We start from the raw sequence: 25,540 nt of genomic DNA, 5'->3' as shown, positions 1-25,540 counted from the left end.
TAGCCGGGTGGTTCTGACTGGGGGTTTCTCGTGTCGTTGCAGACAAGATGTCAGCCGGGACTTGACTGGCAGTGGAGACTCTCCCCGAGGGCTCACTCACTTAGCTGTCGTGGGAGGCCTCGGTCCCCCACCGTGTGTTTCTCTGTAGGGGTGCTCACAACCTGGCACCTGGCTCCCTCTGGAGCGCGTGATCTGAGGGTGTGCGGCCAAGATGGAAGTCCCAGTGTCTTTTGTGACCTGGCCCATGAAGTCTCCCGCTGTCATTGCTTTATTCTATTCATTAGGAGTGAATCACTAAGTTCAGCCCACACTCAAGAGGAGGGAAATTAAGCTCTACATCTTGAAAAGAAGAGTATAAAAAAGCTTTGTAGATATATTTTGCAACCCATCCTGCTGCTGTTTGGAGCATGGATCATAATAGAGCAAGGACAGATGAGTCAGATCAATTTGAGGCTATTGTCACTGCCCAGTTGAGAGCTGGCAGACACCTGGACTAAAATGACAGCTTGAAGAGGGAGACGAGCAGATAGATTTGAAGTTAACTTTTCCAGTGGGTCTGATGCAGGGTTTGCCTTTGGACTGGATAGGAGTGGAGGGGAAGAGAAGTTAGGAGGACTCCCAGGTGTCTGGCGTTGGTATCTGTGGAGCTGGGAGCCCCGTGGCCTGAGAGGGGAAGACGGCTCAAAGATGGCATTCGGGGTGCTTGTGGAGATGCTGAGATCTCAGGGGAAATCTGGCGATGAGGCCAAGAGGCAGTTAGGTCCCTCAGATACACAAGCCTGCAGATGAGAGAAGACAGGAGGGCTGGAGACGCAAATCTGAGAGTTATCCCGCGACGGTCTCAAAGATGCGGGTGGATGGGATCCCCTAGGGCGAGAGTGGAAGTAGAGCAAGAGATAGAGAGCGAGTCCTGCGGAACTACGATGTCTGCAGAACAAGCAGAAGGACAAAAAGGAAAGGCATCTGAGAGGAAACAGCTGATGGGGTAGGAGGACAGCCAGGAGAGTGTGGTGCTTTGGATACAGAGGAAGGACAGCAGTGTATTTCAAGATGTTCGGAGCTATCATCTTTGTCAATAACTGTTGAGAGATTGAATAGAATTAGAGAAGGTTTTTTTTTTTTTTTTTTTGAAATGGAAAAAATGGTGGCAGTGACATGAAGGAGACAGAAGACAGATAGGAGTGGGTTGAGGCCGGGAGTGGCGGCTCACGCCTGTAATCCTAGCTCTCAGGGAGGCCGAGGCGGAAGGATCGCTCAAGGTCAGGAGTTTGAAACCAGCCTGAGCAAGAGTGAGACCCTGTCTCTACTAAAAATAGAAAGAAATTAATTGGCCAACTAATATATCTAGAAAAAATTAGCCGGGCATGGTGGCGCATGCCTGTAGTCCCAGCTACTTGGGAGGCGGAGGCAGGAGGATCGCTTGAGCCCAGGAGTTTGAGGTTGCTGTGAGCTAGGATGCCCCGGCACTCTAGCCCAGGCAACAGAGTGAGACCCTGTCCCAAAAAAAAAAAAAAGAAGAAGAAGAAGAAGAAAGAAAGAAAAGAAAAAAAAGAGTGGGTTGAAATATGATTAGAAGATGCAAATTTTAAGAATTGGGGTATTTATTATATACTCACTGGGTAAGACCTTTCAAATCGCAATCTATCTGGCCTCCTAAGTGCTCCCAATGGTGTTCACTTCACCCTCATGCCTGCCTTCATCTGGGTTACCGTCACCTGGATGTTCCATCAATGGCATCCTAACTGGTCTCCTAGCCTCTGTTTGCTCCTCTCAGAGTCTTTCTCCAAAGGGCAGCCAGAACAAGCCAAAAATATGTATCTGATCATATCACTCTTGTTGTTTAAAAGCCTTCCATGGCTACCCATTACCCAGGACATAAAGTCCCAACCCCTGGCAAGTTTCTAGGGCATCTGGCTCTTCCCTTCTTCTCAGGCATCTCTCTCTGGTCTCTCTCTCTTTCTTTCCTTTTTTTGTCTACACTCCAGTCATTTTCTTTTACGTCTTTTATTTTCTCTATGGTGCTTTATTCTCTTTGTCCTCCAGATTCAAGTCTTAAGTCTCGGCCAGGCATGGTGGCTCATGCCTGTAATCCTAGCACTCTGGGAGGCCGAGGCAGGAGGTTAGCTTGAGCTCAGAAGTTCAATACCAGCCTGAGCAAGAGTGAGACACCCGCATCTCTTAGCCAGCCTTCATGACGCATGCCGGTAGTCCTAGCTCTTCCAGATGATGGCTTGAACCCAAGAGTTTGAGGTTGCAGTGAGCTGTGATGACGCCACTACACTCTACCTGGGACAACAGAGTGAGACTCTGTCTCAAAAAAAAAAAAAAAAAAATGCGTAAGTCTCAGCTTAAACATCATTTCTCTGGAAAGACTTTCCTTGACCTCTCTTTGAGGTCCCTGCACTTCTCTTATCATCAAAGACAGCCTTTCTTTTCTTTATTTCTGCCATTGGCACTAGATAGATTGTGTCCTTGGTTCAGCTTTGTCTCAGTAATGACACCTAGTAGGCACTAGGTCACAATAGAAGGCACTGAGTAAATATTTCTTGACTGGATTAAGTGAAACCAATTTCTCATTTCCGTGGAAATTCTCCACCAGAATTTTTCTTAAACAGGAAAATACCTTAAACGACTTTAGGAGTATTTATTTTAAGTAATGCAAGCTAATTTGCACAATCAAGACATGGCTTTTCAAAATCAACAGGTCAACAATATCTCAGGAGGCAAGATACATAGACTCAATTATTCTAATCATTTCTACTTATAGACTGAAGGTAATACCTTCATTACTGGTTGTTTGTTAATCCATTTAATAATAAATGGATTAACCAACCTTTTGGTTGAGTGAGAGGTGAGTTAAATAATCCTTGATTCTATAGGCGCAATTAGTTATACATATATTAATTTGTCTGCTTTCAATTCAGGCACCATTAAAAAAAAATCCAAGAGGAGAGGTAGTAGGAGTTTAACAGCCATCTATTCTTTGCAACATTTGGAGAAAGCAAATGAAAATGAATCCTGAAACAAGCCAACAGCAGGGGCGTTCATTAACTTAATACACTTTAATCTTGGGACTAGAAGCTGGAGCTAGATCCATTGAACTGGAGCTGCAGACTTCCACCTCCAACCACCTGCAAGACATCGCCACATGGGTATTCTGTTGGCACCTCTAATTCAGCACGTCCCAGTCTGAACTCCTTATCCTTCCTTGCAGAAACCTGCCCCCTTCCTGGGTTCTGTCTCGCAGTGGGCCATCCCTTGGCACATGGACTGGAAGTCTCAGCAGCATTCTCCCTGCCCCTGCTCCTTGTCCCCTTGCCCCCTCCCCACAAGGCTGCTGGGTCCTCTGGACTCTACCCAATCTTATAGCAGCTGCCTGACCCATACTCAACCCTGTTAACTCTCACCTAAACCTCTTACCTTGCATCCTCACCTCCCTTCTGTAAGGCCTCCTCAGCTATGGGAAATGGCTTTGAAAACCCAGATATGTCCCGCCACTCCCTCAAAGCAAGCAAACCAAAAAAATCCAAATGTTTCATCTTCCTCACAATTACTAATACTTACTGAGCACCTAGCGTGTGCAAGCTCTGTGCTCAGTCAGTGCTTTGCATACATTATTGCATTAAATCCTTGAAAATAACCCTCTGTTAATAAAGACCTAACCCCCTACCAAGATCTGACCCAGCCTACCTTGCCCACCTCACCTCTTTCTCTTTGGCCTGCCAGGTGTCAGTCTCAGTGGCCTTTCTGACCCAAGGACACATGTCAAGCCTTTGCCTTGGTAGTTCCCGTTCTCTGAAAATGGTTCCCTCCTGGGTCTTAGCTTGCTCGACCTTTTCATCACATGACTCTCAGCTCAAACGTAAGTTTCTCAGGCCTCCTCTGATGACCCTAAGGTCTCAGCTATGATCACAGAATACTAGCCCTGGTCACTGTCATTTCATTTGCTTCCTCTTCAGTCCCTCAGTAGAATGCAGGCTCCATTGGGGCAAGGACCATGTCCAATTCCTTAACCACTGAGCTCTGGGGAGTGGCACAGTGCCAGGCACTTAGGGGACACTCCATAAACATCTGTTGAACGAATGAAAGGGGTGCATGAAAGTGCCCTCCATAAATGGTTGCTGTTATCAATTTCTAGAGCTTTGTTCTCTAATGCTCTTCTCTTACTGACATGGGCACTACCTTTCGAAGAACCCAGAGCTGACTGTGTTAACCGCCCTGCTCAAAACGTTTTGTGATTGTCACCAGGCTGTCATTTTCTATCCCCCTACTCCACCCCAGAAAGCATCGTCCGTTACCCTTAGCAACCACTTCAGGTAGGTCCCCTTTTTCAGTGTCGCATCATGATTTCCGTGGCTCTAGGCACTTTTGCTTTCGTGGGCCCTTCCTGCATTTAAAAAATTAAAAATTCTACTTTCCACTGCGTGTAGTACTTTTTACCGATAATAAAAGAAATTTAAACATTGTGGTGGGTCCCAGACACTGTGATGGGGCTGTTCTCAGTTGTCAGATGGGGAAACTGGCACCCGCAGGACCAGAGAAGTAGGGACGGAGTTGTGTGCCAGTTCAAAACTTCCATCCAGAGCTAGAGTCCCCGAGACCCACCCGGGCGGAGCTCCTGGATCCCCCGGGGGCGTTCCCTCCGCGCGGTCCCCTTTGTCCAAGGCCCGCCCTCAGGCCCGCCCCTTCTCCAGGCCCCGCCCCTCCCCAGACCCCGCCCCCCGGCAGGCCGAAGCGCGAGGCTACAGGGGGCGGGGCCACGGGCCGCGCGTGCGCCCGTCCTCCCTGCCACACCGCGCGCATGCGCCTTGCTCGCTCGCGGGAGAGAATGGCGGTTCCCGCGCCGGCCGCCATCATGGAGGAGGACTACTTCGGGAGCGCTGCCGAGTGGGGCGACGAGGCGGACGGCGGCCAGGTGAGGGAGGGCACCGGGCGCCCCCCGACGAGGGTCGTTCGTTTCCGCCGCCGGGGTGTGAGCGCGCGCCCGGCCCCGCGCGGCCACCGTATGGTTCAAGCACAGCCCGCCCCGCCTGGCCACCGGCTGGACCCCGCGACCCCCCCTGGGCCCGGCAGCGCGGCCCCCTGGGCCTCCGCCGTCTCACCTGTAGGATAACTGGGGCGGGGGCGAAGAGGAGGAAGTTCCCGTAGCCCTGAGGCCCCTGTTGGCCACCCACCCTGGGACAGCCTCAGTGCTCTGCACGGGTACTTCCTACCAAGTTTGTGTCCCAAGGCGGGTGGGACACAAACTCTTAAGGTGGAGGATGGGGCCAGGAGCCACACAGTGTTAAACAAAAAGTACAATTCAAAACCCCAGGCAGCATCATGGTGAGAAAGTAGAACTTTGGGCACACTCCTACATGTGTTTTACTCTATTCTAAACCACACTCTTTTCAGCACTTTGGGCTGATTTAATCTGCCTTTAGGCCAAATGACAGGATTTTCTGGCTTGACCTTCTAGGGTTTGGAGCGAGAGCCCAGGAGGGATCATTTTGTTCTCCCCTGAAGACAGGGGTTGGAAAGCCTCAGCAAGGAGCCCTAGTTTGGCCCCTGTATCCCAACCTTATTCTAATCTTAAAACCCACCTGAGGAGCATGATTGAAATACAGCTTCTCAGGTCCCTCCCCTGAGGTCTGGAGGGAAGCCTAGGAACTTACCCTTTTAACTTTATCAAAGTTAGAGTTGTTTGGTAAATCCTGAACTGATATTTTGAAGGAATAAAGAGGGGTTTAGTTCATTGAACAGGGGCGGTGATGCAGCAAAGGCATTGGAGCCCAAGTATAAAGATGCAAAGACAGGTGGTGTGTTTCAGGAACTGAAAGTTTCATGGCCCTGTGTGGTTAGTTGTCTGGTGGAAGCAGTGTCAGGAAGTCAGTAGGGAGCAGGTTCTTGAAGGGCCTTGGAAAGCTGCTAAATAGGATGGCCTGTTGAAGAGTTTGGGGCCAGGAGTGACATGTGCATGTTGGATTTGCATGTTGGATCATTCCACACTGTTGAAGGCTTACAGTGGAGTGGATAAAGAGTCAGATTTAGCTAATTGAGAGGGTAGGCCAGGTGCTTCATATATTATCACTTCACATACTCAAGATTTTGTGTTGGGTGTTACTTTGCTCAATTTTTGTAAATGAAGAAAGTGAGACAGAAGACTTAGCGACCTGCCCAAGGTTATGAAACTAACAAAGGAAGTAATAAGGATCCAAACCCACATCTTTTGTGTCCATTGCCACTTCACCAAACTGTTGACCATCTGAAGTGGTCCAGATGAGAGGGTCTGAATTAGCTTAGTTGTGGGCTGGTGTTTGGGCCATCTTGCACAAAATGTCATAGTGCTTCTCACATTGAGCCCTTGAGTCATAAAATGTTAGAACTCGGGCATCTCTAAGGGGGTCATCTAGTCCAGTGCCTTCATTTTAAAGACTGAGTACTCAAGTTACTCTCCTCAGCTCATGCAGTCAGGCCTAGACTCCACTGATGGGTTAGGGAGTCTCATGTTTGGAGAATTTTAATAATGATCCTAATATTGTCCATTGACCCAAGTGGGCTGTTATTGGTGAAAGGGGTAGACCAGATGTTTGTATCATGTTCATTCTGTGACTCTCCTTGGAAGAGGAATGGAAAATTAGGAAAGGTGATGGAAGGGTGGCATGAGCTGGATTTTTTTTTTTTTAATATATAAATTTTTTTTTACTTTAATTTCCTAATTTTTTTTTTTCAATTTTCCCAAAGACCTAGCTCCAATGAGCTGGATTTTGAAAGGTAGTTGGTGACCCTGATTTTGTTCTCTTGATGCCATGTTACATGGATTAGGGGAGGTGTGAAGATGTGAAAGGAAGCTTCTGTGACTTTAAGTCTGCATAGAAACTGAGAGCTCCTGAAATGCAAATCGATTAGTCTGGCTGCAGGTTGTAAATGGGGAGTGGTGGGAGGTGAGACCGGACAGGTGAGCATGTAGGAAGAGCAAAGTCAGCACAAGCTAAAGCTTAGATGCTTTTTCCTGAGTGAGACGGGAAACTTTAAGCAGAAGGATGCCAGATTTGTGGCTTAGGAAGATCACTGTAGCATCTGTGAAAGAAGACTGAAAGGAAGGAATGAGATCAAGACATTAGGGAATACTGCTACTGCAAACATGCAAAAAATAAGGAGGGGTAGAGATAAATATGGAAAGAAGGGCCACGTTGGACAGCTAGGTGGGAGTTAGAAGTGATGTGTCTTCGTGATAGGACGTGGGGGTAGGGTGAGGGAACAGAAAGTGAGGATGACTCCCAGGTTTCTCGGTAACAGGTGGATGATTGAATTCTTTCCTAAAATGTGGGTTGTAGGAAGAAAATCTGTTTTCAGGGAGATGAGGTCAGTTTTGGACCTACAGAGCTTGGAGTACTTGTGAGATGTCTGAGTGGAAATGAGAATAGACTGTTGAATAATTAAGTGTGGCATGTAAGGGTGGCTGGCAGGGGGAAATCGATCCAGGCTAAATACTAGATTTATGATCAGGTAGATGGCATGACCCAAATGACCCAAGATGTGTTGGTAGAAGAGGTGAGAGCCCAGGGTAGAATACATATAAAAATGAGTCTCAGGGTGAAGTCCAGCCTTCCTTCACACCTGTGCTCAAGGTTTTCCACACAAATATGGTCTGAGAGAAGACTCCCTCATCTTCACTATGAAGTCATAGGGCTCAATCTGTTCCCAAAGCACTGCTTTCAGAATGTTAGTCCAGATCAGGAGGGCAGACTTTTCTGAGGGCCAGATAGTAAGTTTTTAGGCTGTGCATATCTCTGTCACACTACGCAACTCTGCCCTTATAGGTGGAAATTTAGTCATAGACAGTACTTAAAAGAATGGACATGGCTGTGTTCCAATAAAACTTTATTTATAAAAACAGGAGAGGCCTGGATTTAGCCTTGGGCCAAATCCCAACTGATTTAACTCTTTGCTGATCTAACTTTTACTCTGTTATGTTAGGGTCAGTTGCATAAAGGTTGGTCTTTCCTACTAGCTTGTGAAATTCTTTGGTGGAAAAAGCCATGTCTTATATTTTCTCAGGTTCCCTAGGTGATGAGCACAGTGCTCAGTACAGAATAAGTGTTCAGAAAGTCTCTGCTCATGAGTTAGGATGACAGTGTTGCAGCTGGACAGACCTTGGGATAGTCCAGTCCATCGTGTAGATGTCAGCAGGTGAGGAAGCCTTCTTCACCATTAGGTCCAGAGACTCACCTGAGGTTGCTCCCACACAGAACTGAGACTAGGATCCAGGCAGGAGTGCGGATTTGAGGCAAATTAGTGATCTTTACTTTGTAATGGTAAATTGATGGCTCATGCCTTCGTGAATCACTTTGTTAGTCTTTGTTGGAAAGCACTAAATGGCACATATGAAATAATAGAACAATAATAATAGTTAACAGCTACTGAACTTTTACTAAATGCCAGGCATTATGCTAGGCTCTTCCCAAAATTGGCTCGTAGGATCCTCACAACAGCCACAGGGCATAGGCACTATTATTATCTTTGTTTAGCGGAGGAGGAAATGGACACCCAGAGAGGTTAGGTAACTCGTGTGACCACAGTCCACGGCTGCCAGGGTGGTGTTGCCATACAAGCCCACTCAGTGCCACTCTGGGTCCTATTTCCTCAGCTGCTCACTACTTGCCCATCCATGTCATAAGAGTGTCATGAAAGTCAAATGAAATAATGTGTGTAGAATATTTTTGAAATGGACAGCATCATACAGATTTAGGGTGAGATGACAGGATATTTATATTAATGAAAAAGTCATGGCTCTTGGCATTTACCAGCAGCAAGAGGATGATTCAGGAGAAGGCGAGGATGACGCCGAGGTCCAGCAAGAATGCCTGCATAAATTTTCTACCCGGGATTACATCATGGAACCCTCCATCTTTAACACTCTGAAGAGGTATGTGAGGAAGGCATTTGTACTGGCAGGCGAGTAGGGACTAATTCGGAGAAAGTTTTGTGGTGGACCCAGAAGGTGACATTGAAGTAAGAATAACATGATACAGGAACAAAAGGGTTCGAGGGTCCTACCTCTGCCACTTTACACATCTTAAAGCCTAATTATCTTCCTCCTTGTTGTCCATCCCAGGCTCACCTACGTTCCCTCTGGTGTAATTGCTGCTTTGTTACTTTTCCTAGGTATTTTCAGGCAGGAGGGTCTCCAGAGAATGTTATCCAGCTCTTATCCGAGAACTACACTGCTGTGGCCCAGACTGTGAACCTGCTGGCCGAGTGGCTCATTCAGACAGGTGCTCTGTTGGTAGCCCCTGTCCTGGCTAGTCACCACCCCCTCCTTTAAATAGGCCTTTGGACCATTGTAGTGTTGATGAATTGGAAATGCCTTCTTTATTGTCCTGGTTTTTAAGACTTTTATTAGTAAGAACTGAACTTCTTACCCAGTTTTATCTGCTTAACTCTTATCTTTGATTCAGTAATTGAGGTTTTCAGTTAGCCTGCAAACATGATTCTCATTGAGCTGTTTTCTCTACCATGCTGTAGAATTATAGGATTATACAGTGTATGTTCAGTGTGTTATTTTCAAGATGTCTGTTGTAGCAAGTAGTAAATGACGGATAATTTAGGATTGGTGATGATTATGGCTTTTAGCTAATATGATCAAAGTAGAACCTTGCTGCAGATCTGCTGAACTGGGTGCAGATGACATCACTGAAGTAAGTGCTGTCTAGAACGAGCCCATTCGGTGCTGTCAGGGTGATCAGGTGCAAGTGTGCCTCTCCTGGCTGGCATCTGCTCGCTCCTCCTGGGCGGGGCTGTGTTTCTCCACCTGCACCTGTCTGTCCTGGCCGCTTGTCTTATCCTCAGTGAGGTCTTCAGGGTGTTGCTCCGCTTTCCATGTGGACAGGCAGACCATCCTGTGTGTTCTGCTCTGTGCTCCTTTTTGGGTCTTACCATTAAATATAATTAACTGTTTTTAAGAGTTTCAAAATTTTTTATAAGTGGTCAAAAACAATTCTGTGACATTTGATTCACATAGAGACTTTTGACTTTTCTGTAAAGCATTGATAATGCAGTGAATTGCGAGATTGCCATTGTTTGTCTAGTTGCTTTCATTTTTCTTTCAGGTGTTGAGCCAGTGCAGGTTCAGGAAACTGTGGAAAATCACTTGAAGAGTTTATTGATCAAACATTTTGACCCTCGCAAGGCAGATTCTATTTTTACTGAAGAGGGAGAGGTGAGAAATTATTTTCCTTTTTGTAGTGTCAGTTCTTGGGATTTTTCTCTGATTCCATGTGTACAGTGAAGTGTGGCATATCACATAAGTAATGTAAGAGTTGGGTACTAAACCAGGGCCTGATGCCGAAGTTGCCTACAGTCAGAGCTGCCATTTGGATTCTGTCCTCGCTGAAGTGAGATGCCTTCACACAAGAGGCACCCAGATGCTAGCATGGAGAGAAGGGATAGCAGGCTCTCACCATCTCCCATTTCAAGCTGACTCTGAGGCATAGCTCTTGGAGCGGTTTGCTGTATTCATTTGAGTCCTCCAAGAAGCGCGTGTGAAGACAGGGCTAGATGTGTAAGAGGTTATGGAGGAAACAGCTGTGAGGGAAGATGGGCAAGGGCTGGGGGAGCCAGAATATAGGTCTGAACCTTGAGAGCAAGAGGGAAGGAAGGAAGGTTGATAGAAAGAGTCTCAGGCCATGGTGCAGTTTCCAGAAAATCTCAGCCACATCAGTGGGGAGTCTTCAAGCCATAGGTGCCCATTCCGGGAGCCCATGTCTCCTGGACAGGCCTGTTTTAGAGGCCCTGCTGCCCAGAGTCAGTGGCTGGAAGCAGCCCTGGGGAGCCTGGCCTTGGCACAAGTGGGATGGCAGGTTCAGAGTGCAGCACCCGATGCCGTCAGTCCCGCAGGAGAGCTAAGTGACACATTTTCAAAGCCACTACAGGTGGTAATGGGCCAAATCACCTGTACCATTTAAATGGGCTTTTTCTCCTTTGCCAAGGCCCAAGGGCATACAGCTGATGTAGCACGAGCTCATTGTGAGTCCAAGGCAGCCCCGCTGTACATACGCTTCCACTGGACTCTCGAGTGTCTCCTAGGAAGTGCCTTTTAGTACCCTCTTGGGCCGAGTTGGATCTTCTGAAAGCTGTGAGTGGGCATCAGGGGCTCTCCTGGGCCATTCAGCCAGTTGTGTGGCCATGGCCAGCTGTGGGTCTGCTTCCTCTGAAGCTAGACTCATGGGGGCTCTTCCAGCAGGGATATTCTGTGATTGTTTACACAACTTAATCTTCACTTAAGCTAGAGCTAGGCCTCTTATCTTACTGTTTGTTTGTTGGCAGACCCCAGCTTGGCTTGAACAGATGATTGCACACACCACATGGAGAGATCTTTTTTACAAACTGGCTGAGGCCCATCCGGACTGTTTGATGCTTAACTTTACTGTTAAGGTAGGAAGAGTTCTAGAATTAGAGAAGAGATAAAAGTGTATGAACGAGGGTTATTTTTGGTTGTTTGGTGATCTGTTTCCTTTGAAAATTCACATTTGCTTTTTTGGTAAAGGTCTTCATCATTTCACTTTAGTAAGGCTTACATTGAGAAAGAAAAGCATAAAATTTGTATCTTTGTTTTTGGATCAACGTTGACTGTGCTTTAGGATTTAGTAGGGACATTCATAGAATTTGTTGTGTTCTGAGTGGAGCCTTCACACATGCCTCTTACCTGTGAACAGCCCAGTGAGAAGTGGGGAGGCTGGGTCACAAACCCAGGTGGGAGCAAAGTGGGCATGAGTGAAGGTTTAGACCTGAGGGCAGTGCTTGCGTGTCCACTCTCCATGAACACTGAGAAGCCAGCTTTCTGTGGAAGGTGTGGTCACGACACGCTGACTGTTGACTTGTCTTTGTGTGGTAGCTGATTTCTGATGCAGGGTACCAAGGGGAGATAACCAGCGTGTCCACGGCGTGCCAGCAGCTAGAAGTATTCTCTAGAGTACTTCGTACTTCTCTAGCCACGATTTTAGATGGAGGAGAAGAAAACCTGGAAAAAAATCTCCCTGAGTTTGCTGTAAGTGCTTTACTTTTTGAATCTCAGATTAGACAGAGGCTGTGTAGGTCTTGCATTTTCAAGCATGAAGTGCTCCTTCCCTTTAGAGACTCTGCATTGCAGAGGGTACCTTCCAGGATAACTCCCATGCCTGAGAACTATTGAAGTTTGGCTCTTGTCTGCTTGTCAGTGCTGCAGTAGTGAACACCAGTCCTCTTTCCCTGCGATCTTGCAGAAGATGGTGTGTCATGGGGAGCACACGTACCTGTTTGCCCAGGCCATGATGTCCGTGCTGGCCCAGGAGGAGCAAGGGGGCTCTGCTGTGCGCAGGATCGCTCAGGAAGTGCAGCGCTTTGCCCAGGAGAAGTGAGAGGCCATGTTTTTGCTCACCCTGTCCTCCTTAGTGCTCCCATCAAAACCCTTCCTATGGCCCTTGTTCCACAGCCAAAGCTTCTAGCTCCTTCTGTTTTGACTCATACGTAAACTTCCTTTCATCCAATAAAGTAAGAATGGTTTTAAGAACACGTGGAGAGCTTGCTTTCTACAGCATTGCTTTGATGCCTGTTTTGTGAAGTACTTGATTACTCTCCAGCCCACTGGATTATGGACCTGTACTTTCTCAGATTGGGTTCCTCAGTGGCAAATGATAGTCATCCTGAAATAGCTGTTCAGTGATCTAATTATTACATTGTAGTCCATATCTTACAGAAAAAAATGAGCTGCTAATAGCTTTATTTTCTACTAATAGAGTCTTTTTTTAAAATTATTTTATTCTACTTTTCTTTTTTGTTTGTTTTTTTAACATTCTGAGACATTTCTTTGCTTCCATACTAATAGAGTCTTGATGAAGTATTAAAAAGTATGTGATTCCTTCTATAGATTCAGCAAGCTGTATTTGAATCATTCTTTCCCAGTTTGCTCTAGATGTTTTCATGGGTCAGTCAGTATACCAGTGAAATATGGAAAAACAGAGAGATCTCAACAATCCAAAACAGTAAATGTAACTAAGAAAAAGGAAGAAGAAAAAGCTGCCTTGTTAATGACGGGATTTGTGGTTTTTCCCATCAAGAGGCCACGATGCCAGTCAGATCACACTAGCCTTGGGCACAGCTGCTTCCTACCCCCGGGCCTGCCAGGCCCTTGGGGCCATGTTGTCCAAAGGAGCCCTGAACCCTGCCGACATCACCGTCTTGTTCAAGATGTTCACAAGCATGGACCCTCCTCCTGTGGAACTGGTAAGTTTTTCTCATCTTAATAAGATGGGATGCCTTCAGTGCTGACTGGCCGGGTTGCTTTGGAAAGTCTGTGTTTACGCAGTTCTCTTAAGTCAGTGAATGCAAATTCCTATTGAAATGTTTCCATTCCTTTTCCTGGTCCTTCCTCACTACACTGGGCCTTGGAACGTGTTAGGGAGCCCTGCAGGGGTGGGCATGAGTAAGCATGCGCAGCTCCTGCCATCCTGCTCCTGGCCGTGTGTCTCTGCAGATCCGGGTGCCGGCCTTCCTAGACCTGTTCATGCAGTCACTCTTTAAGCCAGGGGCCAGGATCAACCAGGACCACAAGCACAAATATATCCACATCTTGGCTTATGCGGCAAGTGTGGTTGAGACCTGGAAGAAGGTAAGGTACTATCAGTTCTGAGAATTTGTGGACTTTTAGGAGACAGGTATCCTTGTCTGCTTTGGTATTATTTGGGAGTTTTAGCTATAAGAAATCTTGAGCCTGTCTAGTGTCAGAAATGTCTGTTCTACTGTTTGTGCATAAAGTAGAGAAAGTGCTAAACATCTCAAGAAAATGTGCTTTGCGTCTATAATATTCTGCAAACTGTAATTTGAAGTGTGACTAAAAAAATGAAACTAATTTCCATGAGCCACAAACACCAGTCTCATTAGTTTTCAGTTTCTATACGCTGTGTGACTGTAAAGTTTGACAATTAAATTAACTCCCAACTTCAGAAAAGGGGAAAGTGATTTGCAGAGAGAAGCGGCAGATACCAGAATACCCCGGCAGCAGGGTATGTGCTCCGCCAGGATTCAGCAACTTGTGTCTTTTCAGAACAAGCGAGTGAGCATCAATAAAGATGAACTGAAGTCAACATCAAAAGCTGTTGAAACTGTTCACAATTTGTGTTGCAATGAGAACAAAGGGGCCTCTGAACTGGTGGCAGAACTGAGCACACTTTACCAGTGTATTAGGTAAGCAGAATGAAACGTTTCTAAACTCAGTCCTTTGGGGAGGAGGTGGTTTGAGTTTTCATAGTAGAAGCTCAAATAACAAAAGCTGAGATCCTTATTTATTTTTTCTTTTTTAAATGTATGTAGAGAATTTTAAACAGTTTTAGCAGCATGAGTAATTTTCAGGTGTTTACTTGCCAGAAGTCTGTTCAGTAAATCCTCACAAATAAGACTAAGTAAAGGAAGACCAGCCAGAATGACACAAATTATTTTTAAGAAAAGGGTCTATTTATAATAAAAGTTATCCCAACAAAGTATTGCTTAGATAGCAATGATTTGTGATTATGCCAATTACATAGACATGTCCTAGGAAGTGTGTCCTCTTAGGCATTTAAGTCGCTCCCCTATTAGTTTGTACTAGGCATGAAGAGAGGGTTTGCTAAGTAAAGGTAAACTTCAACCCAGTCCACCAAACTCACTTAGTGTTTCACATTAATGATCTTTTTCCAAGAAAGTGGTTTAAAGTGAACTGAGCATTGAATTCCACTCCTCTCCCTGCAAGTCTCATCAGACTGTGTTCATGAACCAGCCCCCCCGGCAGAGCACTGTGCAGGGTGGATTGATGGGGGAGTTTGAGTTTGTTTTTAGCTTCCCAACCCTTTAATACTTTTCTAGTATGTTTTGGCATTTTCTTAAGGGAAGCATTCTGCCTTGTTTACCTGTAGGTTTCCCGTGGTAGCAATGGGCGTGCTGAAATGGGTGGATTGGACCGTATCAGAACCAAGGTACTTTCAGCTCCAGACAGACCACACGCCGGTACACCTGGCACTGCTGGATGAGGTGAGAGGGCGGAAGGGTCTGTCTCCTGCTGTTTATTTTGGCACGCACTTCTCTTGCATCTGTTCAGGGAGTTTGGAGGATACTGTTTTCAAAAATAGTTATTTCTATCCTAAATGAGGATTTTCCTTTTAAGGATCATGTTTCATTGACTGCATAGATTTCTCAGTTTTTACCAAGTGTTACTGGAAGGACGGGGTGTGGCATAGAAGCTGGCTGGCCCTGGTCAAGTGTCCAGGACCATCCTCACCAGCTGCTGTACGCTGTCTTTGGCGGCTGTGACAGTGACTGTGGTGCCCTGTACCCCGAGTGACCACACTGCTCAGTGAGGCTCCCTTTGGCATGTTGTAGATCAGCACCTGCCACCAGCTCCTGCACCCCCAGGTCCTGCAGCTGCTTGTTAAACTTTTTGAGACTGAGCACTCCCAGCTGGACGTGATGGAGCAGGTGAGCGGGCGCCCCGTGGGGTTCGTCAGGGCCGGGGAGGACCCCATTCTAACCAGTTCCTCTGTCTTCCGCAGCTTGAGTTGAAGAAGACCCTGCTGGACAGGATGGTTCACCTTCTGAGTCGAGGTTATGTACTTCCTGTTGTCAGTTACATCCGAAAGTGTCTGGAGAAGCTGGACACTGACATTTCACTCATTCGCTATTTTGTCACTGAGGTCAGCAATGCACCGTTGGTTTCAAGTTTCACATGTTTACGCTAGCACCCTGCCCTTTTTGGCTTAATTTAGTTCATTTTGTACCTAACTCTGAGAACTGTGCTTTCTGATAATCTTGGTGATGACAATGACAGATACCAATTTACCAACTATCTGCAGGACTGTATTATGTGTTTTACCTGCAGTCCCACCCTGAGTGTCTTATGTTGGAGGCAGGTGGTGTCTCCAAGGAAGCTGGGGGGCAGGGGGTGGTATTTTCTCCGAACTGATTGCCCTTTCTCCTGCACGTCGGGCTGTGTGGGAGGAGTAACCCGCTGCCTTCCCCGCACAGGTGCTGGACGTCATCGCCCCTCCGTACACCTCTGACTTTGTGCAGCTTTTCCTCCCCATCCTGGAAAATGACAGCATCGCAGGCACCATTAAAACAGAAGGTGAACATGACCCTGTGACAGAATTTATAGGTAAGGCCGATGTAAATATCCCTTTGTTGCAGTAGTAAATGTCACTTTTTACCTCCTGTTTCTAACCCGGTGACTGTTTTCCTTCTGTTAAAGCTCACTGCAAATCTAACTTCATCATGGTGAACTAATTTGGAGCATCCTGCAGAGCTGAAGCAGAACATTCCAGGAGACCAGTGGTGGAAAAACCCTTTCAAGAAGCTGTTGTTTTAAGAGAATCAGCATCTTAGAAATGAGCTTTGCTGGGAGGCAGCGGGTAACTGTTTTAAAAAGGAAAATTTAGCAGTGTAAGGGGAAAACTGCTGATATGAACAGCCCCTTCTCTTTGTTGTACACCCAGTTCTGCCCCCAAGTCCTGTGTACAGTGTAGGAATGAGGCTCCCGTTACCTCCCAGGGTGAACCCACCCGGCAGGCAGCCCAAGGGTGGTGGGAATTCAGAAACTGAGATTTCCAGTGAACCACTTTCAAAGCTGACCTGAGTTTTCTCCCAAGAATGCGAGAAGTTAGTTGATGTTTTATTATAATTATTTTAATTTGCTAAGAATAATAAATTTTTAAAAAGCCTTTCTGCTGGGATGGAGGGTGTGGGTCCTGATGCTTTGTCGCTGTCGTGTGTAAATGAGGCTCGCTCAGGCACGGTCCAGTGTGAAGTCTTTATTCATCACATGGGCAGCCCTCCCCCCACACACACTTTTCCAGAGAGACTTAAGAACTGGTGATGAGTCTGAACTATTTTTCCTTTTAAATGCTGTGTTAGTGGCCAGAGTTGCCAGATACAAACACCAGGCCCTCCACTGAGGAAGACCGAGGCCCATGATTTCCTGTCTTGTCACTTCCTCGCCAGGCAGCCGACTGTGGTTAAGTCATCCCATTTCAGCTCTTAGGAATGCTCTTACAGCCAGTACCAGCCTGTCTTTATGTTGGCAGGTGCCCCTTCCAGGTGTCCAGAGCCATCCCAGCCATCCAGTGTTAACATTCAGTCACCCAGTTCTGCCAGCCAGTCTAGTGCCTGTAACCCTTGGGCCCCTCTGGTCATGGTTCATGATACTACTACTTAAAACACTGCTGTTCCAGGGACATCACCTTAAACAATGGGGTCCCCAAATGTACAGGACTCCTCAATAGCGAGGTTGTAACTGGCGCCCTTCCCATCCTTGTAGGTGCTGGTCACAATCTTCATCCATCCTCTCTCACCCTGTGGGTAGAAGTGAGATGGTCATTGACACGCAGTGTCCTGCCATCTGCCTGCATCCCTCAGCCCAGCCTCGAGGACGTGCAGGGTCCAGACAGTCTACTCAGCCACCCCTGTACCCTTCCCACGACCCCTACTTGGAAATCTCCAACAAAAGATGTTGACGCTTTAGACCTAATGACTCATCTACTTAGTAACAGCCCCATTTGTAGTCATTTAATAAAGAGAATTGACATTTCATCACTTCCATGTTAACCATTGTCTCCCATTTTGTAATAGTGAATTTCTATGTCTAAAACTATTAATGGCTAATACTAGTTCTTAAAAATTAAAGCACTGGAAGTGAAATTTTAACCCAACTCAAAAGTGTTTTTGAAAAACAGTTTTACCTAGCGAGTTCAAAACTGTGGCAGGAGAAAGAACGCAATGGCTGTAAGGGAAGAAGGCAGTGAGACCACACCCTCCGGCAGTCACCTAGGGGTGGAGGCCAGGATTGCTGCTGACCACCCTACAGTGCACAGAGCAGCGACAGCTCCCACACAACAAAGAAGGAACTAGCCCCCAAAGCCACTCGTGCTGTGGCTGAGACTCTGGGCTGGACCAAGAAAACCCTCTGCTGAAGGCCACCTTTTTTAAGCTAAAAGTCAGCAGAACCATTCAAGTGAGAGGAATATCAATTCTTTTCCTAGGTATGACTTGAGAAAGTGAAAACATCTTACCCATGGTTCACCCCATGAATTCCGGACAATCCAGTACTCAGTCCCGTCACCGACACCCCACCCGACCACGGAGATGATGTGGTTTATGTAGGCGTCGTCGTGGTATTCGGCGTAGATGCCCCCGGTGTAGTTAGCCATCTTTTCTGTTGCCATTATACCGCAGCTGCAGGCAGGCAGTTAGAGAACCAATTACTGCTCTAAACTGGAAGAATCTACCGTCATTACAAATAGTATGATATTAACGTGTAACTCCAACTGAGATAATACATATCAGACGATTCTGAACAAATTGTTATTCACATAGCGTCTTCCCTGCTGAAATGGCCCATCACGACACTCACTCCAGCTTGGGGAGCTTTCCATCCGCATTTCACCCGATAACCCCAGGAAGAGCCAGATTAGTTATTAGTTACTAGTTTTGCTTCTGAGAAAAATGAATTTCTTAGAGGTGAAATCGTGGCAGCTGTGTCTCAAGCCCAGTGGATAAAACTGGCCAGAAGGAAAGGGGTGAAGACACACACGCCTGCACACACACACACACACACACACTGGCAAGGTCCCGACTGGTGCGACTTCTCACCTGATGGGGCCGTTTGCATAGATTTCCGCCATCATCTTCTCCCTCCCAGACAGGGAGCCATAGTCACCCACTCTCCAGAGGGTGTAGTTCCCGATGGCGTGGCACTCTTTGAATTCAGTGCATGTCCCACATTGGTTAAACTTGTCACACTCTAGGGGAGACCACGGAAAGTCAGCATGAAACTGTCCCCTCATTAACCCACTAACAAAGAAGCTGCCAGATCCACTCTCCACTTTTCTAATGTAGCCTACCATTCATTAGCTAACAAGTCATCTCGCTCTCAGGTGCTGTTTAATTATGCTCTTCTTTCAGCTGCAAAGGATTTATAAAGAGCCCTCCCCCAGGAGGGCAGAAAAGAAACACGACAAACACTAGCACATAGTAGGCACTCAAAGGTTAGCCTTTTTTTCTCTTCTTTTAAAAGCTGGGACAGGACCTTTTCATAATACTTTACAGCTGAAAATTGAGTAATCAAATTATTATTAAGCGCAATCAAGATGATTCTATTGCTCGTTAGTGAATAAACAACCCAATACATCTAGTTAGAAAAAAAAGCATTTTCTTGTTTTTGGTTTGAGAGGTATCCAGATGTAGGCTTAAAGAAAAGAAAGAAAAGGAAAACAAAAAAGAAAAAGTGCAGCTCTTAGTTCTGCAAGACTCACAATCCCTGTGCTCTCACTTTATATACACTCCATCCGCCCAGCCCACCCTCGGCCTTTCTACTGCTTTGGTGTCACCTGTGTTTGTCATAGTTACACGGCCATCCAGATTCTTCCCCCAGGACAGTAAAGTCCTTGAAGATTAAGTCGTTGGCTTCCTTGGCTCCTGGGACACAAGGCCCAGTGCCCAGCACAACAGGAAAACGGGGGCTCTGTGGCCACCTCTGCTCATACTACAGAGGCAAGACCACTGCAAACAACCAGGTTCCTGAGGGGCTGCACCGGCCCGCAGGCGCAGGTGGACTCACAGGTGTGGCCGTGGCTGGACGAGACCAGTCTGGGGTGGAGGAGAGGTGAGGCCCCAGGGACCCACTGATCCCTGATTTGTGATTCCAGAGCACACTGGCTTTCCCTCCTCCTGTCATCTGTCCCCATTCTGGGTCTCTGACACCTGCTGGGTTTGCCACTTCAACTAAGGACTCACCTCCAGTCCAGGAAAATTCTTTCTGGCGGGACAGTAAGGCCCCGGGGGCAAGGCAAGGGCCCGCTGTCTGCATGAGGTGGTGGCTAGAGTACCCCGCGCTGCGTCAGGCACACAGGCACCGAGTCCGCCCTTCTAGACTGGGGGAGGGGTGGGCGGCAAAGCACCGGGACCCCTCCCACTCTCACCCCCCACCGTCTCCAATGGCTTTTTGAGTTTTCCTAGCTCTCTGCTCTGGCGGAGGGAGATCTGAGAGTCAGGTGGCTCAAAACTGCCAATTGTGGGTTTGGGGTCTCGACTTTTCCTTCCTTTGGTTTCCAAGGGAACAGCCTAAAAGCAATGTGCCAACCACAGGGCCCCCAGGCCAGCTGGAGTCTGCTGGTCCAGGGAGCACCCTCTCGGCTCCAGCCACACTGGAACTCCCAGGGCCCCAGTCCCGGGTCGCCGGGGAGGGAAGCAGGCCCAGGCTGCCTTCCAGCTGGGCCTGCTGGCTTCTAGCTTGGGGTGGCGGCCTCCCCGACCTGCTCTCCCCACCAGCAGTCCTGGAAAACCGACTCTTCCCTCCCCAAGGCCCACCTGCACCTCTCCCCTACAAAGGCTCATAAAACCCCCAAAATGCCAACATATCAGAACCCAAATACCACATCTGGGCCTCTCTGTAGGGCCCTTCCCACAAGGCTGCACACAGGAGCGGGCGGCCCGTCAGAGCCCTGACACGCCAGGCCGTTTTGACAGCCTTCGTGACACGGAGGGGCTCCGGCTCCGCCCCAGCCCCACGGGGTCAGGGTGGCAGAGGGGGCTTCTGCAGGGAGGCCGGCCTGGGGACACATCCCCTAACGCTCAGGGGCCCAGCCCTCCCTGGGGGCCCCAGCCTGGGCTCACGGCCACACTTTCTATAGGAAGAGGGGGCGGAGGGCAGGGGGCCGGGGCCTACCCTGGTCCTTGGCCTGGTAGTTGTTGCAGGTCTCGTCCGGGATGCCGTGCCGGTGGGCGTACTCCCACACCGGCAGGTCGTTGCCGCCCTCACAGGAGCCGGCCTGTCCGCAGTCGAGGACGTGCTGCACCGACAGCAGGGTGGAGGGCCATGCACCCTTCCTCTTGATGTTGATCCGATCTGCAACAGCCAGCACTGCCGTCAGTGCCCGCCCAGCCCGGCGGCGCCCACTCCCACCGGCTTCCCCGAACAGAGCTCCCCCCTCACAGCGCTGCCTTTTTTTTTTGTTTTTTTTTTGAGACAGGGTCTCACTCTGTCGCCCGGGCTGGAGTGCAGTGGGCTGACCACAGCTCACCGCAGCCCCAAACCCCTGGTCCCACGTGATCCTCCTGCTTCAGCCTCCCAAGTAGCTGGGACTACAGGTGTGCGCCACCACAACTGCCTAATTATTAAAATTGTTCTGTAGACACAGGGTCTTGCGATGTTGCCCAGGCTGGTCTCGAACTCCTGGCCTCAAGTGATCCTCCCACCTCAGCCTCCCAAAGTGCTGAGATTACCGGCGTGAGCCACCGTGCCCAACCAGACTTGCTTTTCTTAAAACAGCCGTAGTCTCTGCCCCATTCGACTACCCTTTGAGACAACCCCTGCGCCCGCTGCCCCTTCAGCCCACACTCTCCTAGCAGGCTTTCGTCTTTTCCTCTCCCCTAACGACCAACCCTCCATCCAACCTCTCATGCCCTGCTCACTCCCGGTGGGGTGCTTTTAAAGCCACAAGAATTGGGTAGAAACCGTACTTGGGGTACCCACACAACCATTCTGTTTTTCACTTTCAGTGGAGCATTTGGTAAATTGTCAGATATACAACACTTAATCATAAAATAGGCTTCATGTTAGATAACTTTGCCAAGCTGTAGGCTACCCTGTGTTCTGAGCACGTTTAAGGCAGGCTAGGCTAAGCTCAGGTGTATGAAATACATTTTCAGCTTGCGATATTTTCAACTATGGTGGGTTTGTCCGACGTAGCCCTATTTGAAAGTCAAGGAGCATCTGTAAGCGTGCGATGCACACGGTGCAATGAAGAAAAATCAAATGGGGAAGGAATTCGGGGTCTCTTTACAAGGGGGGCCGAGGGGGCCCCATGGCGGTGGGCGGTGATGCCTGCAGGAGGGAGGAGAGACGGGTACCCCCGGGGGGAACGGGAGCATGAGGTGTACAGGGCCAGATCGTGTGGGCTCCAGAGGCCATAGAAACATTGGCCTTTCGCGCAGGTGAAACCATCAGGGTTCCACCGTGAAGAGCAGCGTGATCTGACTCCGCTTTAACAGGCTCATTCTAGCAAAGTGAGGCCAGGCGGTCAGAAGGCTGGGCAGCGAGGCCAGGTGAGAGGTGGCGGGAGCAGGTGACTTCTGCAGGTATCTTGAAGGTAGAACCAACAAGACCTGTGGGTGAGTTGTATGAGGACGGGCAGGAGGAGCCAGGAGCACCTCTGGGCCTCTGAGTAACCCCAACGGGCCTGCGGTGCCAGCCAGGAGGGAGGAGCTGTTCGGACCTGCAGGCCCGAGGCTGGGCGGCGTCAGGTGTCTGGGTCAGGTGTCTGGGCGAGCAGGTGAGTGGGCAGGAGGGTGTGAGGGTGAGTTCAGGGGAACGGAGGAGAGGACAGGAAGGAACCGCCAGGCGTGCGGGCGGGGAGGGCGGCATTTCAAGCACAGTCAAAGATGGTGGGGCCTAGGGATGGCCCCTGCCCTGCCTCGTGGTGGCCCCCAGAGATGGAGGGCGGTGGGGTTGAGGCTGGGGGTGCAAAGTCTGAGAAGAGGGGCCTCAGCTACCTCCCTCGGAGCTGAGAAGTGGGGCGGGGCGGGGGCTTTCCCCCACTTGTTCAGGTCAGAGGGCGCTTCCCTGAGTGGGGGAAGGGCGGCCTCGGAGAAGGGCTGGGACACTGGGCCCCGGGACAGGAGGGAAGGCACGCTATGGCCCAGCTGCATTAGCTGGCAGAGGGGCAAGGCCCCCATGGAAGTCCCCTTCTGGTGGCTTCTATTTTCTCAGCGCAACAGGAAGCAGGGCCTTGGCTGTTGCCAGAGATGCTGGAGTCTCACGGAGCAGGAGGAGGGAGCAGCCCTCTGGCCCGGGGGACAGTCTGCTCTCGAACTGCGGGAGGACCCCTGGCTAGTGCCCAGCACTCATCAGACAGCTGACAAGCCACCTTTGGCCACTTCCTCCCTACCCTGAAGTCCTTCGCAGATGCAAATCTTGTCACCTGACTCCCTCTCAAAGATAATTCAAGGCTTCCCTTTCCAGTGCTCTGCTCACCCTCACCCCACCCAAGGCTGGGCCTCAAAGGCTTTCACTTCCTCAGTGGGCGCCATCCTGCGCTCCCCCGACCTTGCCCAGCCTCTGCCTCGGCCCGCCCACGCCGCCCGCCTTGCCAAGGGCTCCCGGAACTTCCCTCGGGGGAGGCCCTGGCTCCATGGCCGCCCCAGTCGGAAGTACGCTCGGCCCCCAACCAGGCCCCCAAGAGAGAGACAGGGCCAGGCCACAGCTACAGCCGGCCAGCTCCGGGGTCCAGACCCCTCCCTGAGCAGGAGCCCCTCACCCAGAGCACAGAGCCCAGCAGAGGCCTGGCCCAAAGCCCAGGCTTCTGGGCTCGAATCCCAGCTGTCGCACCAGGGCCAAGTCTCCAGCCTCCCTACAAAGAGCCTCGGTTTCCTCATCTACAAGTTGAAAGCACTCATGGCATCGAGGAGGCCTAAATGAGATGATGACACAAGTGCGTGCCACTGCAGCGGCCACACTGTGTTAACCCTCTCAACACGGACCCTACACAGCAGGCCTGGCCCCTGAGGTACCAAGGCCAGGGCAGGAGGCAACAGCCCCCAGTACTTCCGGTCCAAACTCCAGCCAGCATGAGTCCCTTCTCCAGTGGCGTTCCGGGCTCCTGGAGAGGGGGCTGTTACTGAGGAGGGCAGAGTCCTTCCCAAATGCCTGGGGCCCCAGGCAGCCTCCCTTCCCAAGGCAGGGCACAGCCTCCTCCATGGGAGCCCCTCCCCCCTTCCCGTGAGCCTTCCTGGCCAACTGCAGCCAAAGGCTAAGGTCCAGATGAGAAAGAGCCAGGTTGGGGCAGTGACAGGGTGGGGCCATGGCTGCGGCCGGCCAGCCTCACTCCATACTCCAGGCCCAGGACAGGCTTTCATCTCAAATACTGCTGCTGAGAAGCAGTTTCACTTCCCTGTCCCAAGGACCGGCTGGGGGCCCAGTGATTTTCATTTCTGGTTCTGCCCAAGTGGCTGAGGTCACAAGCTTTGGGGGGAGAGGGGACCTGGGAAACACTGGCTTCAGTCACCCAAAGGCCCTAGGCGGCCCACCAGAGAGCCCCAGAATGACCCAGCTTGGGTGTCTTCTGCAGAGGGCAAAGGCCAGCTCCCCTGGGCCACAGAGGCGCAGGGACCAGCCAGCCCAGGCTGACCACTGGCATAGAGTCACAGGCTCCTGGACCCCTGGGCTGTGGCTGCCTGCGCGGGCGCAGGGTCCAGGGTCCAGGGGCAGCCACCGACCTGCCATGGCGCTGGTGCTGCCGTGGGCCCAGCAGGAGCCGCAGTACCGAGGGATGTGCTGGTTCCTGGTGATGCTGGCATAGTTGACGCCATTCACGTTGCGCCAGTCCCAGCTCTCGGGCAGGTCCGACGGGGACAGGTACTCGTAAGGCCGCGGGTATGTCCTGGGAAGAGACCAACACCACCGACATCAGCACTGGGGCACCCAGAACCCCCTCACAGGGGCCAGGGCACCGCAGCCCTCTTGAGCCCCTCCTCCCTCTCCCAAAAGGTGAGGGGGTGGGCGAGGGCCCCCGCAGCCACCAGGTGTGAGATGTGAGACGGGTGGGAGTCCCAGCACTCTGGGCATGGAAGGAGGGAAGCTGAGTGCTCCTCGAGCGAGCCGCGCTGGGGACAAGCCCCAAAGGCCACAGGCTGAGGCGGGCCTGGCTTTCTGGACAGGCAGGGCTTGTCCAACCCCACAAACACCAGGGCTCCCCCTGGATGTGCAATTGGAGGGACCCTCAAAACGATGGGGCTGGATCTGGCGTTCCAAGGCCCAGGGAGGCAGGGTCCCCGAAAGGCAGGCCAGCGCGTCCAGCCCCAAGGATGCGGCCATACCTCCCCTCCCCCCACTGACCCCTGCCCCGCGGGCGCCCACCTGCGCCCCAGCTGCGCCAGCTGGTCCCCGCGCAGGGGCCGGTAGCAGGTCTGGCCCGGGCGGAAGTAGAGGCCGGCCCGCGCGGCGCCCGCCAGCAGCACGAGCAGCAGCAGCGGCCCCGCAGGCCTGGACGACGCCATGGCTCCCGCGCCCGGCCCGCTCCGGATCCCGCTCCGGATCCCGCCCCGGATCCCGCTCCGGATCCGAGACAGGGCGCCAGAGGCCGCTCCGGATGCCGCTCCGGATCCCAGATCCCGCGCCAGGCCGAGCCCACTCCGGCCTCGCCCCGCACCGCGGCCCTTAAGGCGCAGCCGGCCGGGACACTCCCCTGGGGCGGGGCCGACCCCCTCCCACGCCGCCCCGCCCGGGTGACCCCGGCCCGCCCCGCCCGGCCCGCGGGCAGCGCCTCCTCCCTGGCCCCCGGCGACTGAGCTCGCCGAGGTCCGAAGAGCCCGACCTGCAGCTGGGCCCCCAGGCCGACCCCACCGCCAGCCACCAGCCACCTGTGCCAGCCACCTGTGCGGGACTGTCCCGCCTGGCTCACCGGGATGGGAGCTGCAGGCGCTCTGGCTGCCGCCCAGCCCTGGATCCCCGGGAGCCTCGCGCCTCCCCTCTGGGCCTGGGAATGGGTGGGCGTCTGGAGTCCTG

General features: G+C 50.7%; 2 protein-coding genes across 3 annotated transcripts; one reads left to right on the top strand and one right to left on the bottom strand.

Annotated features, from left to right (window-relative positions):
* Window positions 1-4,768: 4,768 nt before the first annotated feature.
* Window positions 4,769-16,715, top strand: NELFCD (negative elongation factor complex member C/D). 2 transcript variants are annotated; one of them, XM_012770428.2, is made up of 15 exons: window positions 4,769-4,915; window positions 8,790-8,908; window positions 9,148-9,257; window positions 10,092-10,201; window positions 11,308-11,415; window positions 11,876-12,028; window positions 12,243-12,373; window positions 13,077-13,242; window positions 13,493-13,627; window positions 14,063-14,202; window positions 14,907-15,021; window positions 15,370-15,465; window positions 15,540-15,680; window positions 16,012-16,141; window positions 16,235-16,715. In XM_012770428.2, the coding sequence occupies exons 1-15, from the start codon at window positions 4,802-4,804 to the stop codon at window positions 16,267-16,269; spliced, it is 1,803 nt and encodes a 600-aa protein (XP_012625882.1). In that variant the 5' UTR covers window positions 4,769-4,801; the 3' UTR covers window positions 16,270-16,715. The 2 variants fall into 2 exon arrangements, with proteins under 2 accessions (XP_012625882.1, XP_012625883.1); XM_012770429.2 differs by having other exon boundaries at window positions 4,782-4,915; window positions 8,793-8,908.
* Window positions 16,716-16,778: 63 nt separating this feature from the next.
* On the bottom strand, window positions 16,779-25,169 carry CTSZ (cathepsin Z). The gene is made up of 6 exons (XM_012770432.2): window positions 24,893-25,169; window positions 24,253-24,416; window positions 20,705-20,884; window positions 18,631-18,781; window positions 18,051-18,213; window positions 16,779-17,334 (listed from the first exon to the last, which is right to left on the bottom strand). Exons 1-6 carry the CDS (start codon window positions 25,030-25,032, stop codon window positions 17,224-17,226), a joined length of 909 nt encoding a protein of 302 aa, XP_012625886.1. The 5' UTR covers window positions 25,033-25,169; the 3' UTR covers window positions 16,779-17,223.
* Between the last annotated feature and the right edge of the window lie 371 nt (window positions 25,170-25,540).

Source organism: Microcebus murinus, chromosome 16 (assembly GCF_040939455.1).
Source record: "Microcebus murinus isolate Inina chromosome 16, M.murinus_Inina_mat1.0, whole genome shotgun sequence".
In the NCBI taxonomy this organism is placed as follows: domain Eukaryota; kingdom Metazoa; phylum Chordata; class Mammalia; order Primates; family Cheirogaleidae; genus Microcebus; species Microcebus murinus.
Note: the sequence above shows the minus strand (reverse complement) of the source record. Positions and strands in the feature narration are given on the sequence as shown.